The 16,885-nt window shown below is 37.9% G+C and overlaps 1 protein-coding gene across 3 annotated transcripts in view; it reads left to right on the forward strand.

Moving 5' to 3' along the window:
* The window catches only part of GABBR2 (gamma-aminobutyric acid type B receptor subunit 2), a 553,394-nt gene that overhangs the window by 205,860 nt on the left and 330,649 nt on the right, over positions 1 to 16,885 (forward strand). For all 3 annotated transcript variants that reach the window (XM_072152801.1, XM_072152802.1, XM_072152803.1), the window contains one exon: positions 11,293 to 11,463. In XM_072152801.1, coding sequence (XP_072008902.1) covers positions 11,293 to 11,463 — 171 coding nt within the window. The remainder of the gene's footprint in view (positions 1 to 11,292; positions 11,464 to 16,885) is intronic.

Here is a 16,885-nt window from a genome sequence, read left to right on the forward strand (position 1 = left end):
AAATTGAATATCGATTTTCCGTATTTTCAGAATTGACTCTTTTGTGGATAAATACTGTTTTGAATGAAATTTTACATATTTAGCATCAAAACCCCTATATAATCAACCCAAATCTTCACCCCTCAAGCTATCAGAAACAGCTTTTAGGAAGATTGTTAACCCCTTGAGATCTTCATAGTAATTGAATCAAAATGGAGGTGAAATTTAGAAATTGTGTCGGTTATACGTTCATTTAGCCCTAAAATTTACACATTTCCAAAAGATAAAAATAGAAAACCCACCATATAATTTGTTCTGCAATTTCTTCCAAGCACAGAGACCCCCCACATGTGGCCATTACTTGTTTTATGGTTGCATAGCAAGGCGCAGAAGGGAAGGAGCGCCCTGCAGCTGCCAGGATTTTAGTTTCCTCATTGGCCCCTTTTGTAGGCTATAAAATTTTCGCTTTTTCGTTATTGGGGCCATGTGACGGCATTTTTTTGGGGGATGAGTTTCTTTTTCCAGTGTTGCCATTTTAGGGTTGGTATCACCTATTGTTGAGAAATTTAGGAACTCGTTTTTGAGGGTAGGAGTAGAAAAGCATCAATTCTGTACTGGATTTTTTACTTTTTTTTTGTGTTCACCGTTTAGCCTAACAATCTTGTTATCTTTATTCAATGGGTCGATACGATTACGGGGATACCAGACTTAAATATATTTTCTTACATTTTACTAAATTTGTCAAATAAAACCGTAATGCGGGGAGAAATCTATCATTTTTGCTTTGCCGTCTTCCAAGTGGCATAACATTTTTACCTTTTTTGGCTACGGAGCTGGTTGATGGCTTGTTTTTTGCGGGACATGTTGTACTTTGCACCAGTATCATATGAGTATCATGTACTCATGGAGTACATATGTTTTTTTGATCACTTTTTATTGCATTTTTTGATTGAATAGGTAAAAAATAATCATTTTGGTCGGTTTTCAACAGTTTTTTTAACCCTGTTTATCGTACGGGTTCCATAGTGATTTACTTTTATTCTACGGGTTTTTACTGACAAGGTGATACTATAAATGTGGGGTTTTTGTTATGATTTAGACTTTTTTTGGGTTATATGTCTCTTTATATGTTATGGGGCTTATGGGCATTTTTATTGATTTATTACTTTATTGAATAACATTTTTTTTTTACTTTTTCTCTTTTTCCACCATGGGACATGAACAAGCAATCATCTGATTGCTTGTTCATGATAATAGTCTGCAATACTCATGTATTGTCACAGACGCCATCTTACTGGCAGTGCCTACAGGCAGTGCTGGGGACCAGATCGGACCCCAGCACTTCCATAACAGCGATCGGCTCCCGCCTGAAAACGGTTCAGGGGGGGCGATCGTGGGGGACAGACCCCCCAGAGGCACGTTAGATGCCACGGTCGAAACCCGCTCCGATCGCGGGTGTTACACTGGGGTGCCGGCACCCGTGTTTCCCAATGCCGGTTCGACTCCGATCTAGAGCTGAGTCGGCATCAGCTCTGTGGCGGATATATCTGCCACAGAGCACTAAGGGGTTAAAGAGGACCTGTCACCCATAAATATGAGTAAATTAGCTCCTAGCGCTATCTAAAATGCAGCAGTGTTACAATGCTAGCTTTAACGGACACTGCCGCGCTGTACAATCGGAACACTGGACCAAGCTCACAGCAGTAGCCCACTCCATAGACCGGCAGTGACTGTTGCGCTTCATGTGGCATTCACCGCCTCCTAGTCCCGCCCCCTCAAGAATACGCCGGACAGTTGTGAGCTTGGTCCGGCGATCCTATTGTACTGCACGGCAGTGTCTGCTAGCTTTATTGGAGGGTTGCAATAACACTAGCAGTGTAACACTGATGCATCTGAGATAGCGCTAGGGGCTGCTTTCTTTAGTGCTTTTTATGGGTCACAGGTCCTCTTTAAACAGTTTACATACACTATGACTTACAGTATAGCATATCAAAAATGAATAAATAAAAAAAAATAATTGTATGTGAGTATTGTGTGGTTTAGAACATTGTCATACATTTTATAATCTGGTAATATTAAGTAATCTTTAGGGCCTTGTATTATTCATGAAGCAGTCTGTTGAAATTAACATGGAACAAAAGTGTCACATCAATGTCTCCCCTAGGTTACTCCATTCTTTCATTAGTTTGGACCCTATATTTTCATCTTCTGCTACCTACAAGCATCTGTTAATATGTCTGTGATATTCATACAGCAGGGATTAAAACAATCTTAAAAGAGAGAAGCAGATGATAAATGGCCCTATAACATATACATATGCCACTTGTATCATTTTACTTTTGTTAATGGGTAAATTAACATAGAGAAAATGGATAGCCAAGATTTATCTGTAATTTATCAGTCATTATGCTAACTTTTGCTGTTGGGCAATAATGCTTTCAAGTTCTAAGGGATTTCTTCTCACCACAGTTCAGCACATTAAATAAAAGATAAATTAAGCTCCGGTTCAATCTGTCAAGTGAGATTTTGGCTTCAAGACTTATTAGAACCTTCAGTGCCATGTTCTTATTAACTTGATGTATTAAGTATAATATCCTGCTGTCAAAACCTGTACATTTTGGGATGCATCCAGTCTACTTTATGAAGATCAATGGTGTAATGAATCGTTTCAATTTAGTGCCTTGTATATAAGATCTATATTTTGGCTAATCATCATACATATTTGTTGTATATTGAATTGTATCAAACCTTTGTCAATAGATGAGTATGAAGAGCGTGTTATACACGTATAACATATACATATTTTAGGGGTGTAAACGTGTCAGTGACCTTAGCTTGTAGCTCCTGATAATTACAAAATGTGACACAGAGGGTTCTCTTGTCTGAATATGAATGAGGATTTTCCAGAACACAATAACAACATAATAGGACAATAATAGGGGCAAGGGAGGGGATTAATATTGAGAGTGTCTTTCACTGTATTTATTGGTACTGTAGATTTTGGAAACTTTATATATATATATATATATATATATATATATATATATATATAGACAATTCTGAAAAAAAAAAAGTCTGAAACTTTTCAGGAAAAACACAACTATCCGGAAAACAATTATGGGACAACAACCATACATATTGCAAAAAAGGCACTTATAGCATGTGGAGTCAGTGTGGGTTATTGTATACCTATGGACTCTATTGGACTTTGCTGATGTACCTTTACATTATTTCATGTGCAACAGTGACCATTTTGAGGTCAGCTTGCACTTTTGTGGGTGCATGCAGCTGATAATCCACATTATCATGAGCTAGGTATATACAGAATAGAAGAAAAAGCAGCAGCACTCCTTAGATTTTTAATCAGAGAATTCCTTTATTCACCAAACATGTATGAAGTTTCCACAACAGTCTCTTTATCAAGAAAGTTTTTCTTCTTTTCTGCAAAAGCACTGTTAGACAATGGGTGACTATGAAAAACATTCCCTTTTTTAATACATCGAAAACTTTGTTGTCATTATATGTAGTTCACAGAGGATATGACAAAATATATTCTTCATATATATAATTCTTCATATATCAAAGAAATAGACCTAACTACAGTACAGTAATTGATTCTGAAGTCAGCTACAAATGTTGATTACTTCTGCTGGTTCCATTCTCTAAACGGCAGGACCATTAGAAAATCATCCACTGCTCTGATGGACCTTTAACCAAGTATTCTCTATTTGGTTAAGTCTCTTGTTGATCAAATTCTGATCATGTGGCTCCTTAGTATTAATACTTGTATGCCCAAGATCCAACTGCATTATTAAAATACTAAACTAATGTGTGACACTTTACTGATAATTCCCATTCCATATTTGTTAAGGACATGGAAGGCACATTAGGTTATTTTAATTATATTATTATATTATTATAACATAAAATGTATGACGTATAGCTAAGTTTCTTTAGAATTGAGCTATTCGTTATTACATTGAATTTTAAAATCCTGTTTAATCTTTGTAACTCCCTAAGATGTGATTTGCATTACAAACGTGAAGCAATATCATTCTTATTTCAGCAAGCAAACTGTGGCATTCTTTTGTATATATTGGCAACTGTGCAATTGATTTTCTCATTCCAAAGTGTTTTGGAAAAAAGGGATAGTTATTTAGAGAATACAGACCAACTTGGATTACTTAATGGAAAATATGCTAATCTTCTTTCCAAATTTACAGATCTCACAATTGTAAATCAAACGTAAAAGGTAACCCATGTAGAATACATATTTTCTCTACTCAAGAATACAATTTTACTTAATATTATTATTGTATTAGTCAATTGCACTTTTTACAGTTATGGAGTTAAAAGTTAAGTAGCCTTCTTCGGTAGCCACATTTTAGTACAATACTTAATAAAACACCTTAAAGAATAAATAATCCTGATATCTGTTTCCTACAGTTGATAGAGCTAAGATGACATTACTGGAAAATATAAACACATGTTCAATTGCGTCATGACCCACGGATGGGAAGGGTTCTGGAAAAGACAAGAAATACAAAATCTGATCTCAATATATATGTTTTAAAAAAGGCAATGAACTATAGGAATGTGGGTGAATAAGAGCAGGGGTTATAGGTAAAGTAAAGAATTCAAAATTAATGTCAGTTGTTTTATCCTTTAGAATTTATGTAATATGCCATAAAGGAAAGTGTTCTTTTTATGAAATTTACTTTACTTAATTCAAATAAAAATGAAATTTAAAAAATGGCTTCTTGGCTGGACATATCCAGATATCTGTGGGAAAGGATAGATTTTTCTCTAGAATGTCTTATTTTGTTTGTACTGTATATGTACCCCATGACCTTTAACCCTTACTGGATCTTTTTCCATTTTTGCATCTTTATTTTTTACTCCCCTCATTCCAAGTGTGAGGGCTTGTTATCTGCAGGACAATTTGTACTTGTTACTGGCATCATTTAATATTCCAAGCAATGTAGTGGAAAGATGGAAAATAAATTCCAAGTGGAGTGAAATTGACAAAAAAACACATCTTCTGCATTTTCTCCATGGGCTCTGTTTTTACGGCTTTCATTCTGAGCTCCAAATGACATTTTGGGTTGATACAATCAAAGGGACATCACATATTTTTATTAAGTTTTAGTAATTTGAAAAAATGTAAATCTTTTGTACTAAAATATTTTTTTCTGAGGCAAATAACTTTTTCACACTTTGGTGTACAGACCTATGCAAGGTATCATTTTTGGGGGGTATTTCTATCAATTTTATTTATTTTATTTTTTTTTACGGATGCGTTCATCTTCTGTTTTCTGTTTGTTACACCTTTCTAAAACAGAAGGTATAATATAGGTATAAGTGTGAATAGGACCTTAATACCAAAAGGCAGATCGTGGATGAGTTTCTGACTGGGTCCTCATCAATTCAAATACTTTTTCACAAAGAGGGCCTGGAAATGGCCTCACAAAGACCCATTAGTCAAGGAATTGAGAATGAGAATAATTGTGTCTGTGATATTGTGTGTTATGCTTTCTTGGCATGTAACACCAGTATTTGTGTATAGGAAGATGTGGCAGAGATTTTTGTCTCTCGTTTGTGACTGAGAGTAATATAGTATTACTTATTCCATCGCATCACCATTCATCATGATTTGAATGCGATGCTTATTATAATATTTTTGTGTCAGGATATTTATAGACCCGTGCTTAGGTGATGGAAAGAGGAGGAAAGGTCTGCAGTTCGCAGGTATAGTAGTGGTGTATTTTGAAGCACTAGATGTCACTAGTGAGTGATAGTTATTCATTCTTTAGCTATTACAGATGATACTTTGTTGCAATGTTGTTGATTGATGCTAGTGTCTATTTGTAACTCGCTATCAAATTGTATCGATTATTTTCTACTTTCTATCTCTGCTGCAATCTTCTGTAGTGCTGAAGTCAACACTCGTGTGCCTAAGCACTCATAGTCTGTTGCCACTATCGCATACACACTCACACATTATTTCTGCCACTGAAATAAGACTAACTATGGCAAATTCTATGTGCTGTGTCTGCTAAATAAAACCTAACTAGACACTAAAGCCCCCCCGACATGTTTCGCCACATCCATGGGGTCCTCAGGGGTGCCGGGGCTAAGTGTATCTGTTAGTGTCATTTGATTATAACTTTTAAAGAAATCAAATAAAGATATTAGTTTTAATGGGGAACAAAAAATTTCTTCCCAATTCCTTGACTAATGGGTCTTTGTGAGGCCATTCCCAGGCCTTTTTTGTGAATAGGATCTTGGCTCATGATACACAAGAAGACAGGCAAGAAAGGACACTTTCTCACACAACCATAAAGTCATAAATTGTGTGAGACTAATCTATTTTTTACTACTCACTCTTAATTATACAAATTGTAAATACATTAAGAAGAATACCATATTTTACGCACTACCTGTTGAAATGGTGATATATAGCATATATACAGTTCTATTTACATACCTTGTATGAGACTACAAAAGTGAAAGTAAAATCAATGCCAATGTGCTTATACTATAATTTATAAATATTACAGTGCTGTGATGCTTTACTAGCTTTTAATTTTGCGACAGCATAAAAGCAGTGCTATGTATTTTGTGCCTTGCCTGTGCTAATTTATTATATATTGTGAGACCACTATGGTCTATCTAGAACTAGGTAGAATATCATATGCAGTATAAATAGTGTGCACATAAAGGTAAATTCTATATACCACTCAAAGCCACCCTCAGAGACCTTGGGTAAAGGGTGTGTAAAGAGTAGTCTTGTACCTCTCAGTTTTTCAGAGTTAGCCATTGCGAAATCAGATTGAAGTATACTGTACTAAATTACTTGTTAACAGTGGACCTAAGTGATAGTTTTATAAGAGGTTTGTAATTCAAATGTTTTTAGAAGAGGGGGCAATCCCATATTATTTAGGTGTGCTTATACACACTTCTCAAATATAGAAACTAGTAGTGAAATTATGGATTAATATCAAAGCATGGTAAATCAATCATATGAGTAAAGTATCAATAAAGTTGATAAGTTGCTTAGTAATGAAAAGGGGGGGGGCAACATCTGCCACATCCTGTGATATTCTGTGATATTCAGGGGAAGCGATGGTATTGTAGGGGATAGCAAGTCTTGTAGGTTACCAACATACCTGGTAAATTTCTGCCTCAGTGATACTTTATTTGAAAGTTAATTTGTTTGTTAGGTCAGGGTCAGCCTTTAGTAATGGGCAGTATTTCTGTGGAATGATGAAATTTAATTTCATAAACCATGTATTTTCATTCAGAATCCTGAAATGTAGCTATATGACCCTCCTAAAGTATCAACATATTATTAATATACCTGCCCAAGGAAAGGACTTGATAGGTGAAAATCAAATTAGTCATCATTATAAAAAGGGACTATCGTGCCACAACCTTAAAAACATTCCGTCCCCATGGCCATTCCTTTAACTTGGTTATATCATTTTCCATCAAAAATTAAGCAATTGTGAGTCAACAGAAATTCAAGATGTGATATAATAAATAAATAATGAGAGTTAAATTGAGTGCCTTTTGTGCACAAAATACTTGTCACTGGTGGTCCCGCGACCCACATCGCGGGTCGCGGGCTCACCCGTGCCGCCCCGCCCCCGCCAGCGCGCCACCAGCGCATCTCACCTGTCCCGGCTCCTGGCTCGCTCCCCTCCGCTGTGCGCGCGCGCCCCCGACTGCTAGGGCGCGCGCGCGGCACCTTCTCCAAATTTAAAGGCCCAGCGCGCCATTAATTGGCGGTGGCCATATTGCCCAGTTCTTCATAAGCCTGCCTCTTCCTGTAACCCTTGCCGGATCTTTGTGCCTCATAGCCTAAGAGAAAGCTTCCAAGCGATTATTCCTGCGTTCCTGTATTCCTGCGTTCCTGTGTATTCCTGCGTTCCTGTGTATTCCTGTGTTCCTGTGTATTCCTGTGTGTTCCCGCTCCTGAGTCCTGTGTTACCCGAGTTCCTCCGTGTTGCTGTGTTCCGTGTGCCTGTGTTCCCGCTCCCACCTGCCTGGACCTCCCGTTGCTGACCTCGGACTTGGACTTGGCGTTGCATCCCTGCCGCCTGCCCTGACCCTGTGCCTGGACCTGACTACGAGACTGTCATCTGCTAAGGTACCTCGACCTCGGCTGCCACCGCGGGCTGGTTGCACCTGTGGAACGAAATGGTGGTATCCTGCCGCAGCAAGTCCAACCCGCTTTGCGGCGGGCTCTGGTGAAAACCAGGTGCCGCTTGGGCTCCGGTCCCAGGTGTCGGCTAGTTCCATCTCCCGCGGTGGTCCAGAGGATCCACTGATCCTGACAATAGTGACAGACTGAATTATCAATAATAATAATAATAATAATGATAATAATTTATAAAGCACCATCATATTCCTTAGTGTTTTACAAATCATAGGGACATTTCCAAATATAATAATACATTACAGAGTACAAACAGTCATATGTAACAAAAGACAAAGGAGAGGTCAGTGTCCAGCACAACTCCAAGTTATCAGACCTGCTGACTGGGTGCTGTAGTGATCCCACAGACTGAGATGCAGAAGTCAGGGTTGGGTCATTTAGTAGTTGGTTGAAAGATAAGGAGTTCAGTCTTAGATAGATTAAGTTTCAAGAAGAGAGGGGACATGATGTTTGAGATGGCAGAGAGACAGTCAATAGTGTTCTGTTTTAAGGCAGGGGTGATGTTACATGGAGAAGTATAAAGCTGGATATCATCAGCAAAGAGATGATACTGGAAACCAAATCTGCTGATGGTTTGTCTGAAGGGGGAAGTATGTAGGGAAAAGAGAAGAGGAGAAGCTGGTGGTCCACCGTATTGAATGATGCCAATAGATGCAGACGAATAAGGAGAGAATAGTCACCTTTAGATTTAGCAGTGAGGAGATTATCAGAGACTTTAGTAAGAGCAGTTTCAGTGGAATGCATAGAGTGAAAACCAGATTGGGGTCAACAAGGGAGTTAGCTTAGAGATAGCGGGTTGGTCGAGAATAGACCAGGCATTCAGGAGTTTGGAGAAGAACGGAGGTTAGAAACTGGTTGGTAGTCAATAGCACTGGATGGGTCCAGGAAAGGTTTCCTTAGTAATGGGTTAACAACAGCATGCTTGAAAGTAGAGGAGATAACACTAGAAGAGAGAGAAGTTGAAGATTTTAGTGAGGTGAGAAGTGACTACTGAGGATAGAGTCTGTACAAGATGTGAGGGGATTGGGTCACTGATACAGGTAGTGGGTTGGGCAAAGGACACTGCTTCCTCTGTGACTGGCTCAAAGGAAGAGAGCGAGCAAGGTAAGGTAACAGAGGAAAGGAGACTGGTGGGGTGAGTGGATTGAGAAATTATTTCATGGTGAACGCAATCAATTTTATCTTTAAAATTAGGTGGCTAGATATTCAGCCCCAATGTCTGTGACAGGTGGCTGCACCTTGTGTTAGTATGGAGTGAAGAGCCTTTTAGGGTTGGTAGATTAGTAAAATAAACCTGTTTAGCAAGGTGAAGCATAAATCTGTGTTGAAAATGTCGGATAGAGAGTGGTGTCATCTCATCTAAGGTGCTTCTGACAGTATGTAGAAGTATAGTGGTTAGTAGCCTGGTTTAGACAGGTGAAAGAGGTAATGGGGGACAATGCAGACTGTAAGCTTTCTGTGAGTTGCTTAGTATAAATGGCACATGGGTTCTGGTATGAGCGATTGGTGGTAGGATTCAGAGAAGATTCAGATTCAGTGAAGGATTATTGAGAGTAAAAGAAAGAATGTTATGGTCTAAAAAGGGAAAGGAAGAATTGTTAAAATTGGATATTGAAGAAAGTCGGGAGAAGACCAAGTTGGGGATGTTTCCCTCATTATGAGTGGGGTAATCGGAGAGTTGTGACTTAGAGAAGTAGTTAGTGCTAAGAGTTGAGAGGCAGGTAGGCGAACAGGAGTGTTAATAGGGATGTTAACGTCTCCCATGATGATGGTTGGAATGTCACAGGATAGGAAGTGAGAAAGCCAAGAGGCAAAGTAGTCAAGGAACTAAGAGGGTGATTCAGGAGGACGGCATATTACAGCCACATGAAGAGAGAATTCCCCAAAGTCATATTGACTGTTTGTGTATAGTGAAACCACACATATACTGCTGATCAGAGTGGATAGATTTTTAGCTTCTTATGCCATTTCTCTTAAAAAAAATAAAGATTTGAAAAATTATGCAAAAGAGTTGCCTCTGTGCCCGCTGGGCCAGCTGCTATCTATACTGGGACCACTACAAGAGGAAATGGCCTTGTGATCTCTCTGCAGCTAAATCCAGATCACTGTATAGAGTTAAAAGGGTGTGAATACCAGAGAGGTCCAGGCATAACACCCTTAGTGTTTCACACTACCGTTGCCTGCCATACCGTAGCATTGCGGGCACAAGGCAGTGGCGAGGGAGAGGAGGAGGGGAAGAGCACCACTCCCCCCCCCCCCCGCCCCCTTCCATAGGAATATATGGCGCCCAGCGCTGTATTCCGGAAAAAGATAGGACCGCTCCCATTGAGCGCCATGGGGGGCGTATATTGGCCGTATATACGTCCCCCATACGTTCGTGTGAATGTAGCCTTTAGCCAAAAGCCAAACCACGGATTGCACAATGGGTTCACAACCCACTGAATGTTACACACACACAAATATGTTAAAGTTTTGAAAAGTTATTACCACAGGAAGAGACACTGATCAAATTTTTTTTTAAAAAAGGAATGAGCCCTAACATACAAACTGGCTTCAAGGGTTAAAGCAGTATTAACAACTAAAAACACCTCAGAATTATTGGTCCCATCTATGGTAAAATGATGTAAAAATGTAAAAAGATAAAATAACCCCTTTAAGGTTTTAAATAAAGTGAAATCATATCAAATCTTTCCTGTTTTTTAATATTAAAAATTCAGATAGCTTAGTTGGCTATAAAAATATCAAATTCTGATGGTCCTTATAATTTCCATTGAAAGTGTTTTCTAAAGCATCTCAAATTCTGCAAAATGCAGCCCTTTGGCTACATGGTTGAGCCCCAATACATAAAGCTGATGAGCAAGTAAACCCATGGCTGAAAGGCCCCGCATTGACTTTCTGTGTCATCTGCTTGGATTGTTCTTGAAGTGAATTTTGAAGCGATGTACAAAAAATGTTCTTAGTGGTTAGCATTACAGCCTTGCAGCGCTGGGGACCTGGGTTCAAGTCCCAGGGTCAACATCTGCAAAGAGTTTGTATGTTCTCAAGTATATAATGAAAAATTGATCACTAACAGTATTGTTTCTTTTTTTCAGCTGTCTTTTGCTGCAACAACTCCAGTTTTAGCAGACAAAAAAAAATATCCCTACTTTTTCCGGACTGTTCCATCAGATAACGCAGTTAATCCAGCCATAGTAAAATTCCTCAAGCACTTCAAATGGCAAAGAGTGGGAACATTAACTCAAGACATTCAACGATTTTCAGAGGTAAAAGAAAGTACTATGTGGCTTTGCTACCATTAACATTTATCTTTTGTGAAAGCTATTCTGGAAATTAGATATAGATGAATTATAGATAAGCTTTGTAAGCTATAAAGTGTTCTTAGATATTGTTTTTAGAATGTTGCGGCCTGTGTAAGGTTGACCGTTGTTGTAATATACATCCTGGATTTGTCGACAACCTAGCACTGGGTATATCACTTCACATGTTCATTCTTTAGTGCTAATGGACACAATCAACTCATGGCGACTTTAACCACAGCTTCTGAAACATTTATCTGACTAATCTCAGTGAAGTAAATGTGGTTTCAGATCTACTCACCAGGCATGGTAAACAACCATGTTACATTGACTATGTAACCGCAATGATCTGAGCTCTTCTTGAGCCTTGCTTCTTCTGTAGAAAAGGTTTTGTTTGTAAAAAATCTTATACTTAACCCCTTAACCCCTTTTTTGGATTCTGCCATGCGTCGATTTATATGGTTATAACTTTTGAACACTGTTACTTATCAAAGTGATTCTGAAATTGTTTTTTCCCCACATGTTGTACTTCATTTAAGTGGTAAATTTTGGCTAATAAGTTTTGCGTTTATTTACAAAAAAAAAGAAAAAGATAAATCTTTTGAAAAATTTGCCATTTTCGAAATTCAAAATCATTGCGTTTTAAGGCGGATAGATTTACCACCTAAATAAATTGCTGAATAACATTTCCCATATGTCTACTTTACATTTTCATAATTTTTAAAATGTCTGGATAATTTATTTTGATGTCACGCGGCTTACAAATTGAATATCGCTTTTCCGGATTATAAGAATTGACTATTTTGGGAATAAATACTGTTTTGAATGAAATTTTACATATTTAGCATGAAACGCCCCTATTTAATCAACCCATTTTCAAATCTGCACCCCTCAAACTATCAGAAACAGCTTTTAGGAAGATTGTTAACCCCTTGAGATCTTCATAGTAATTGTATCAAAATGGAGGTGAAATTTAGAATGGTCAAATTTTGACGGTTATATGTTCATTTAGCCCTAAAATGTACACATTTCCAAAAGATAAAACCCACCATACCACCATGATGTATTGTTGGTATATTTGTAACCTATTTGTGATAATAGTTAATTACATTTAATGTGATGAATGGTCAGGTGTCACACCTTATTTGCTGTTTGCTGGGTGAGGGCTTGGGTTATTCTGGTTTACTTGTACCAGACCCTCGATTACACACATATTGTGTGTGCTTTTTTAACTCTTTTAAAAAAAGAGTTAGAGTTTCTATAATAGCATTGTTGCGATATTTTTGTGCCGATTTACACACCAATCTTTTTGTTGTGATTCATCTGGTGCCACATGCCATATAGCTTCTTGCATTGTTTTGAGTGGAAACATATAATGCTGTAGTTTTTTTTTCATGTTTGTCTCCATAGATTTCTCATTGAAACTTAGCGTAAATGAAAACACAAATTGTAAATTGCATTAAGAAATATCATAGAGAAATATTGCCTGCTGGTATCCTTAAAATGGATCAAATAACAATGAGTAAGGGCTCTGTCACATTGGCATTGATGTTCAGCTGCGGTTGTGCATCCGTTCCATTTTGTCTTTGTTGTGTCTCCGTTTTTCTTCAACTTTGTTTCCGTCATGCATCAGTTTTGTCTCCGTGTCTGCCAAAAAAAACCTGAAGGTATAACATTCCTTTGAAAACATCACACCTGTTTTTTTTTTCATACCCACAGACTTCTATTGCGTTCTGTGATGAACATCACTGAAAAAAATAGGACGTTTCCTTTTTTTCACGACAATAGGTCAATGAAAATACAAGCCAATGTGAAAATGCCAATAGAAATCAATGGCTTTGTGAGGCATCTGTAGAAATCACTGAACCACATAATTTGGAATATATTGGGATTAGCAGTCAAGCAAAATGTGGCACATTTAAGGGTCGTGCACCAGTTTTCTGGCAGACTTTGCGCATCCTTTTCTGTGCAAACTGGCTGCACAGGTATTTAAGAAGGCTTTTATGGTGCGGCTGCATTATTCTTCACGATACAGAAATTTCTGCAGTGATGGGGGGCGTTCCAGTGTTCAGTCGGACTGAGCTCCATTTTTAACATGCAAAGGCTGACAGATGTGTGTCGTACATCCCATGTTAAAGGTGCATCAAAAACAAAGTAGTGCATTCTAGCGGAGCAGTTCATAAATCCTGAATCTGATGCCCTCTTCACTATACACAGGCAAACTGAAAATCGTGCAGTTTGCACTGCTCTTAGTAGATGAGCCCCAATATGTTCTGCACAACAGGGAGCACATTTAGGCATTTTAATATACAGCAATATTTTGGGTGTTCCCTAGTCTACTATTTTATAACCTCCAAATATCCAATATAACCAAGAGGAAAATAAAATGATAGCAGTACATTGAAACTGGATGAAATTCATGTCTAGAGACTTATTAACCTCTTATGTCCAGTCCACTGTGACCTCTGTACATTTTATAGATCCTTGTTTAAATTAGTAGGAAGGTAAAAGATAGATTCCCACAGGTGTAATATCAAGTACTTTTAGCAGGATAGGAACTTTTGATTTAGCTCCTTGTATGACCTGTCACTGCATTTCAGATGCAAAAGGGATTTGTGAAGCTTATGAGAAGCTTAGCTTTCTTAATCCACATTTGTTGTGGTATGAATACAATAACACTAGGCACAAATAACAATAACCTTCTAGTGTTCCATGCACATATGAATTGCATGAAAATGCCTGAGTGTGCAAACCATCTGCCATGACTAGTTCTCATTAGGACTCTCTTATGATCAACATCTGGTGGGATTAGAGACTCCTCGGAATGACAAAAGGATTTACTTTTCTGTGCGTACATGAAGCTTTATCTCCACAACTGAAATATGAATAAAATAGAGTTAGTTATTGGTTAAACCTTGTTAATGTTTGCTATCAACTCAGGTAACTTTCTGCAGTTCTCAAATCACTGTAAGTACTTGAGTGCTGAAAAAGCCCCACTCGGCTTATACTCAAGTTTATAAAAAATATAAATTTAGTACTCACCATCTGGTGCTGTTCCCCGGCTTCCTATTATCCCTGCAGCAGGTCTTCCTGCCGATGCAGAATTATGACACAGCAGTGTCGCCGCCTGCTGACATCATAGTTTCTTTGCCGGCAGATCGCATAGACTTGCTTCTGCCAGCCTGGCCAGGAACCCGAAGACCTGCTGCAGGGAGAAGAGGACGTCGGTGGACATCGCCGGACAGTGAATACTACATTATTTTTTTAAAGGGGCACTCGGCTGGGTATTTTATCAACGAGGCCACTCTGCTCGGTATTTTATTTCACAATGTGTATATAAAAATCTTTTAAAACATTTTCTTGGCACTTTTTGCACTATTGGCACTAGCACTTTGTTTGGTTTGTATAACTCAAACCTCTTCCCCTTTTTTTTATTTCTTTCTTTACTTTCTAATTATTTACACTTGCCACAATTTCATATTTATAAAAATAAGGATGGAAAAGTCTGTAAAAAGGATATATATTTTTTGGCACAATAAATTTTTGAGCACATTTTCAATGATATCGAGATATAGGGTTTCCGCCCTAACTCTCTGGATATCTCCTCCCACATTTTTTATGCTCACTTCATTCTAATTTTCATCTTTCGTTGATTTTTGTATTTATTGCCACCTCCACACTGTATCATTGTGCCACTCTGTGGCTTACCATGTTGCTGCCACCTCCACACTCTGTCATTGTGACACTCTGTGGGCTCCTGCTGCTGCTTCTACTGCCACCTCCACAATCTATCATTGTGCCACTCTGTGGCCTATCAGGTTGCCCCTACCTCCACACTCTGTCATTGTACCACTCTGTGGCCTACCAGGTTGCTGCCAACTCTACACTCTGTCATGGTGACATTTGATTATAGTTTTTTAGACTGGGTTTGCCGTCTTTTTGCACAGAAAGTAAAGTTTTCTCTAATTTGAGACTTTTTTGGGTGCAAGCAAAAGTCCGGCACTTAGTGTCTGCACCTTATCTGACATAGTGAGTGGCTGTTATACAGATGTTTGCAAGACATTTATTGCTATTTTGCACCTAAAAAGTTGCAAAAATGCACCTACTCTGAGCAGACGCACTTGAAAAAAAATTCACTTTTCATTACTGAAAACAAAGGTCTTCGCTTTCCAAATGATAAATTATGAAACATGGAAAACACTTCAGCGCAGTTTTAACATTAAAATTTCTCAAGTAACGACTTCATCATTTTCTATAGGATCATCTCTGAGTGATTGTCTTATTGTACAGATTTCCTGTACATTATAATAACAAAGGCAAAGACTCATTTGAGGAAGAATTTTTTGAAATTATTTTTTTACATGTCTGTAACTTTTAGTCTCTGCATTTGAATCACAATGTAGTCTGGACCTTGTAAATGCAGCCCTGAACGTTATGTTGCCTTTTCTCAGTCTCCTTCCATTATTGGTCACAAATGACAAATTTTGCGCAAAATTAGGTGCAAATTAATTGGACATGTGACAATTCAAAAAAGCATTTACTAAGGCAGAACTAGAGCCATCATAAATCAAAAGCCAAAAACAAAACAAACAAGGTGCAAAAATAGGCGAACCTGAGACCCAATATGATTAATGTCCCCCGATGAATTTTTTCATTTTGAAATTCGAAATCATTGCGTTTTCAGGATGATAGATTAATCTCCTAAATAAATTGCTGAATAGCATTTCCCATATGTCTACTTTACATTTTCATAATTTTTGAAATGTCTGGATGATTTATTTTGATGTTGGTGGCTTACAAATCGAATATCGATTTTCCTTATTTTAAGAAATTTACTATTTTGGGGATAAATGCTGTTTTGAATGAAATTTTAAATATTTAGCATAGAAACCACCCTACATAATCCATCCTTTCTCAAATCTGCCCCCCTCAAACTATCAGAAACAGTTTTTAGGAAGATTGTTAACCCCTTGAGATCTTCATAGTAATTGAATCAAAATGGAGGGGAAATTTAGAATGGTCCAATTTTGTTGGTTATATGTTCATTTAGCCCTAAAATTTACACATTTCGAAAAGATAAAAAGCAAAAACCCTTCTTAAAATTTGGTATACAATTTCTCCCACGTCCAGACCCCCCACATGTGGCCGTTACTTGTTTAATGGGCACACAGCGAGACGCAGGAGGGACCTGCAGCTGCCAGGATTTTAGTGTTCTCATTGGCTCCTTTTGTAGGCTATAAAATTTTAGTTTTTTCGTTATTAGGGACATGTGATGGCATTTTTTTTGCGGGATGAGATGCTTTTTCAGTGTTACCATTTTGGGGCTGGTATCTCCTATTGTTGAAAATTTATGAACATTTTTTTGAGGTCAGGAGTAGAAAAGCATCAA

The sequence above is a fragment of the Engystomops pustulosus genome, chromosome 5, assembly GCF_040894005.1.
Source record: "Engystomops pustulosus chromosome 5, aEngPut4.maternal, whole genome shotgun sequence".
Classification (NCBI taxonomy): Eukaryota; Metazoa; Chordata; class Amphibia; order Anura; family Leptodactylidae; genus Engystomops; species Engystomops pustulosus.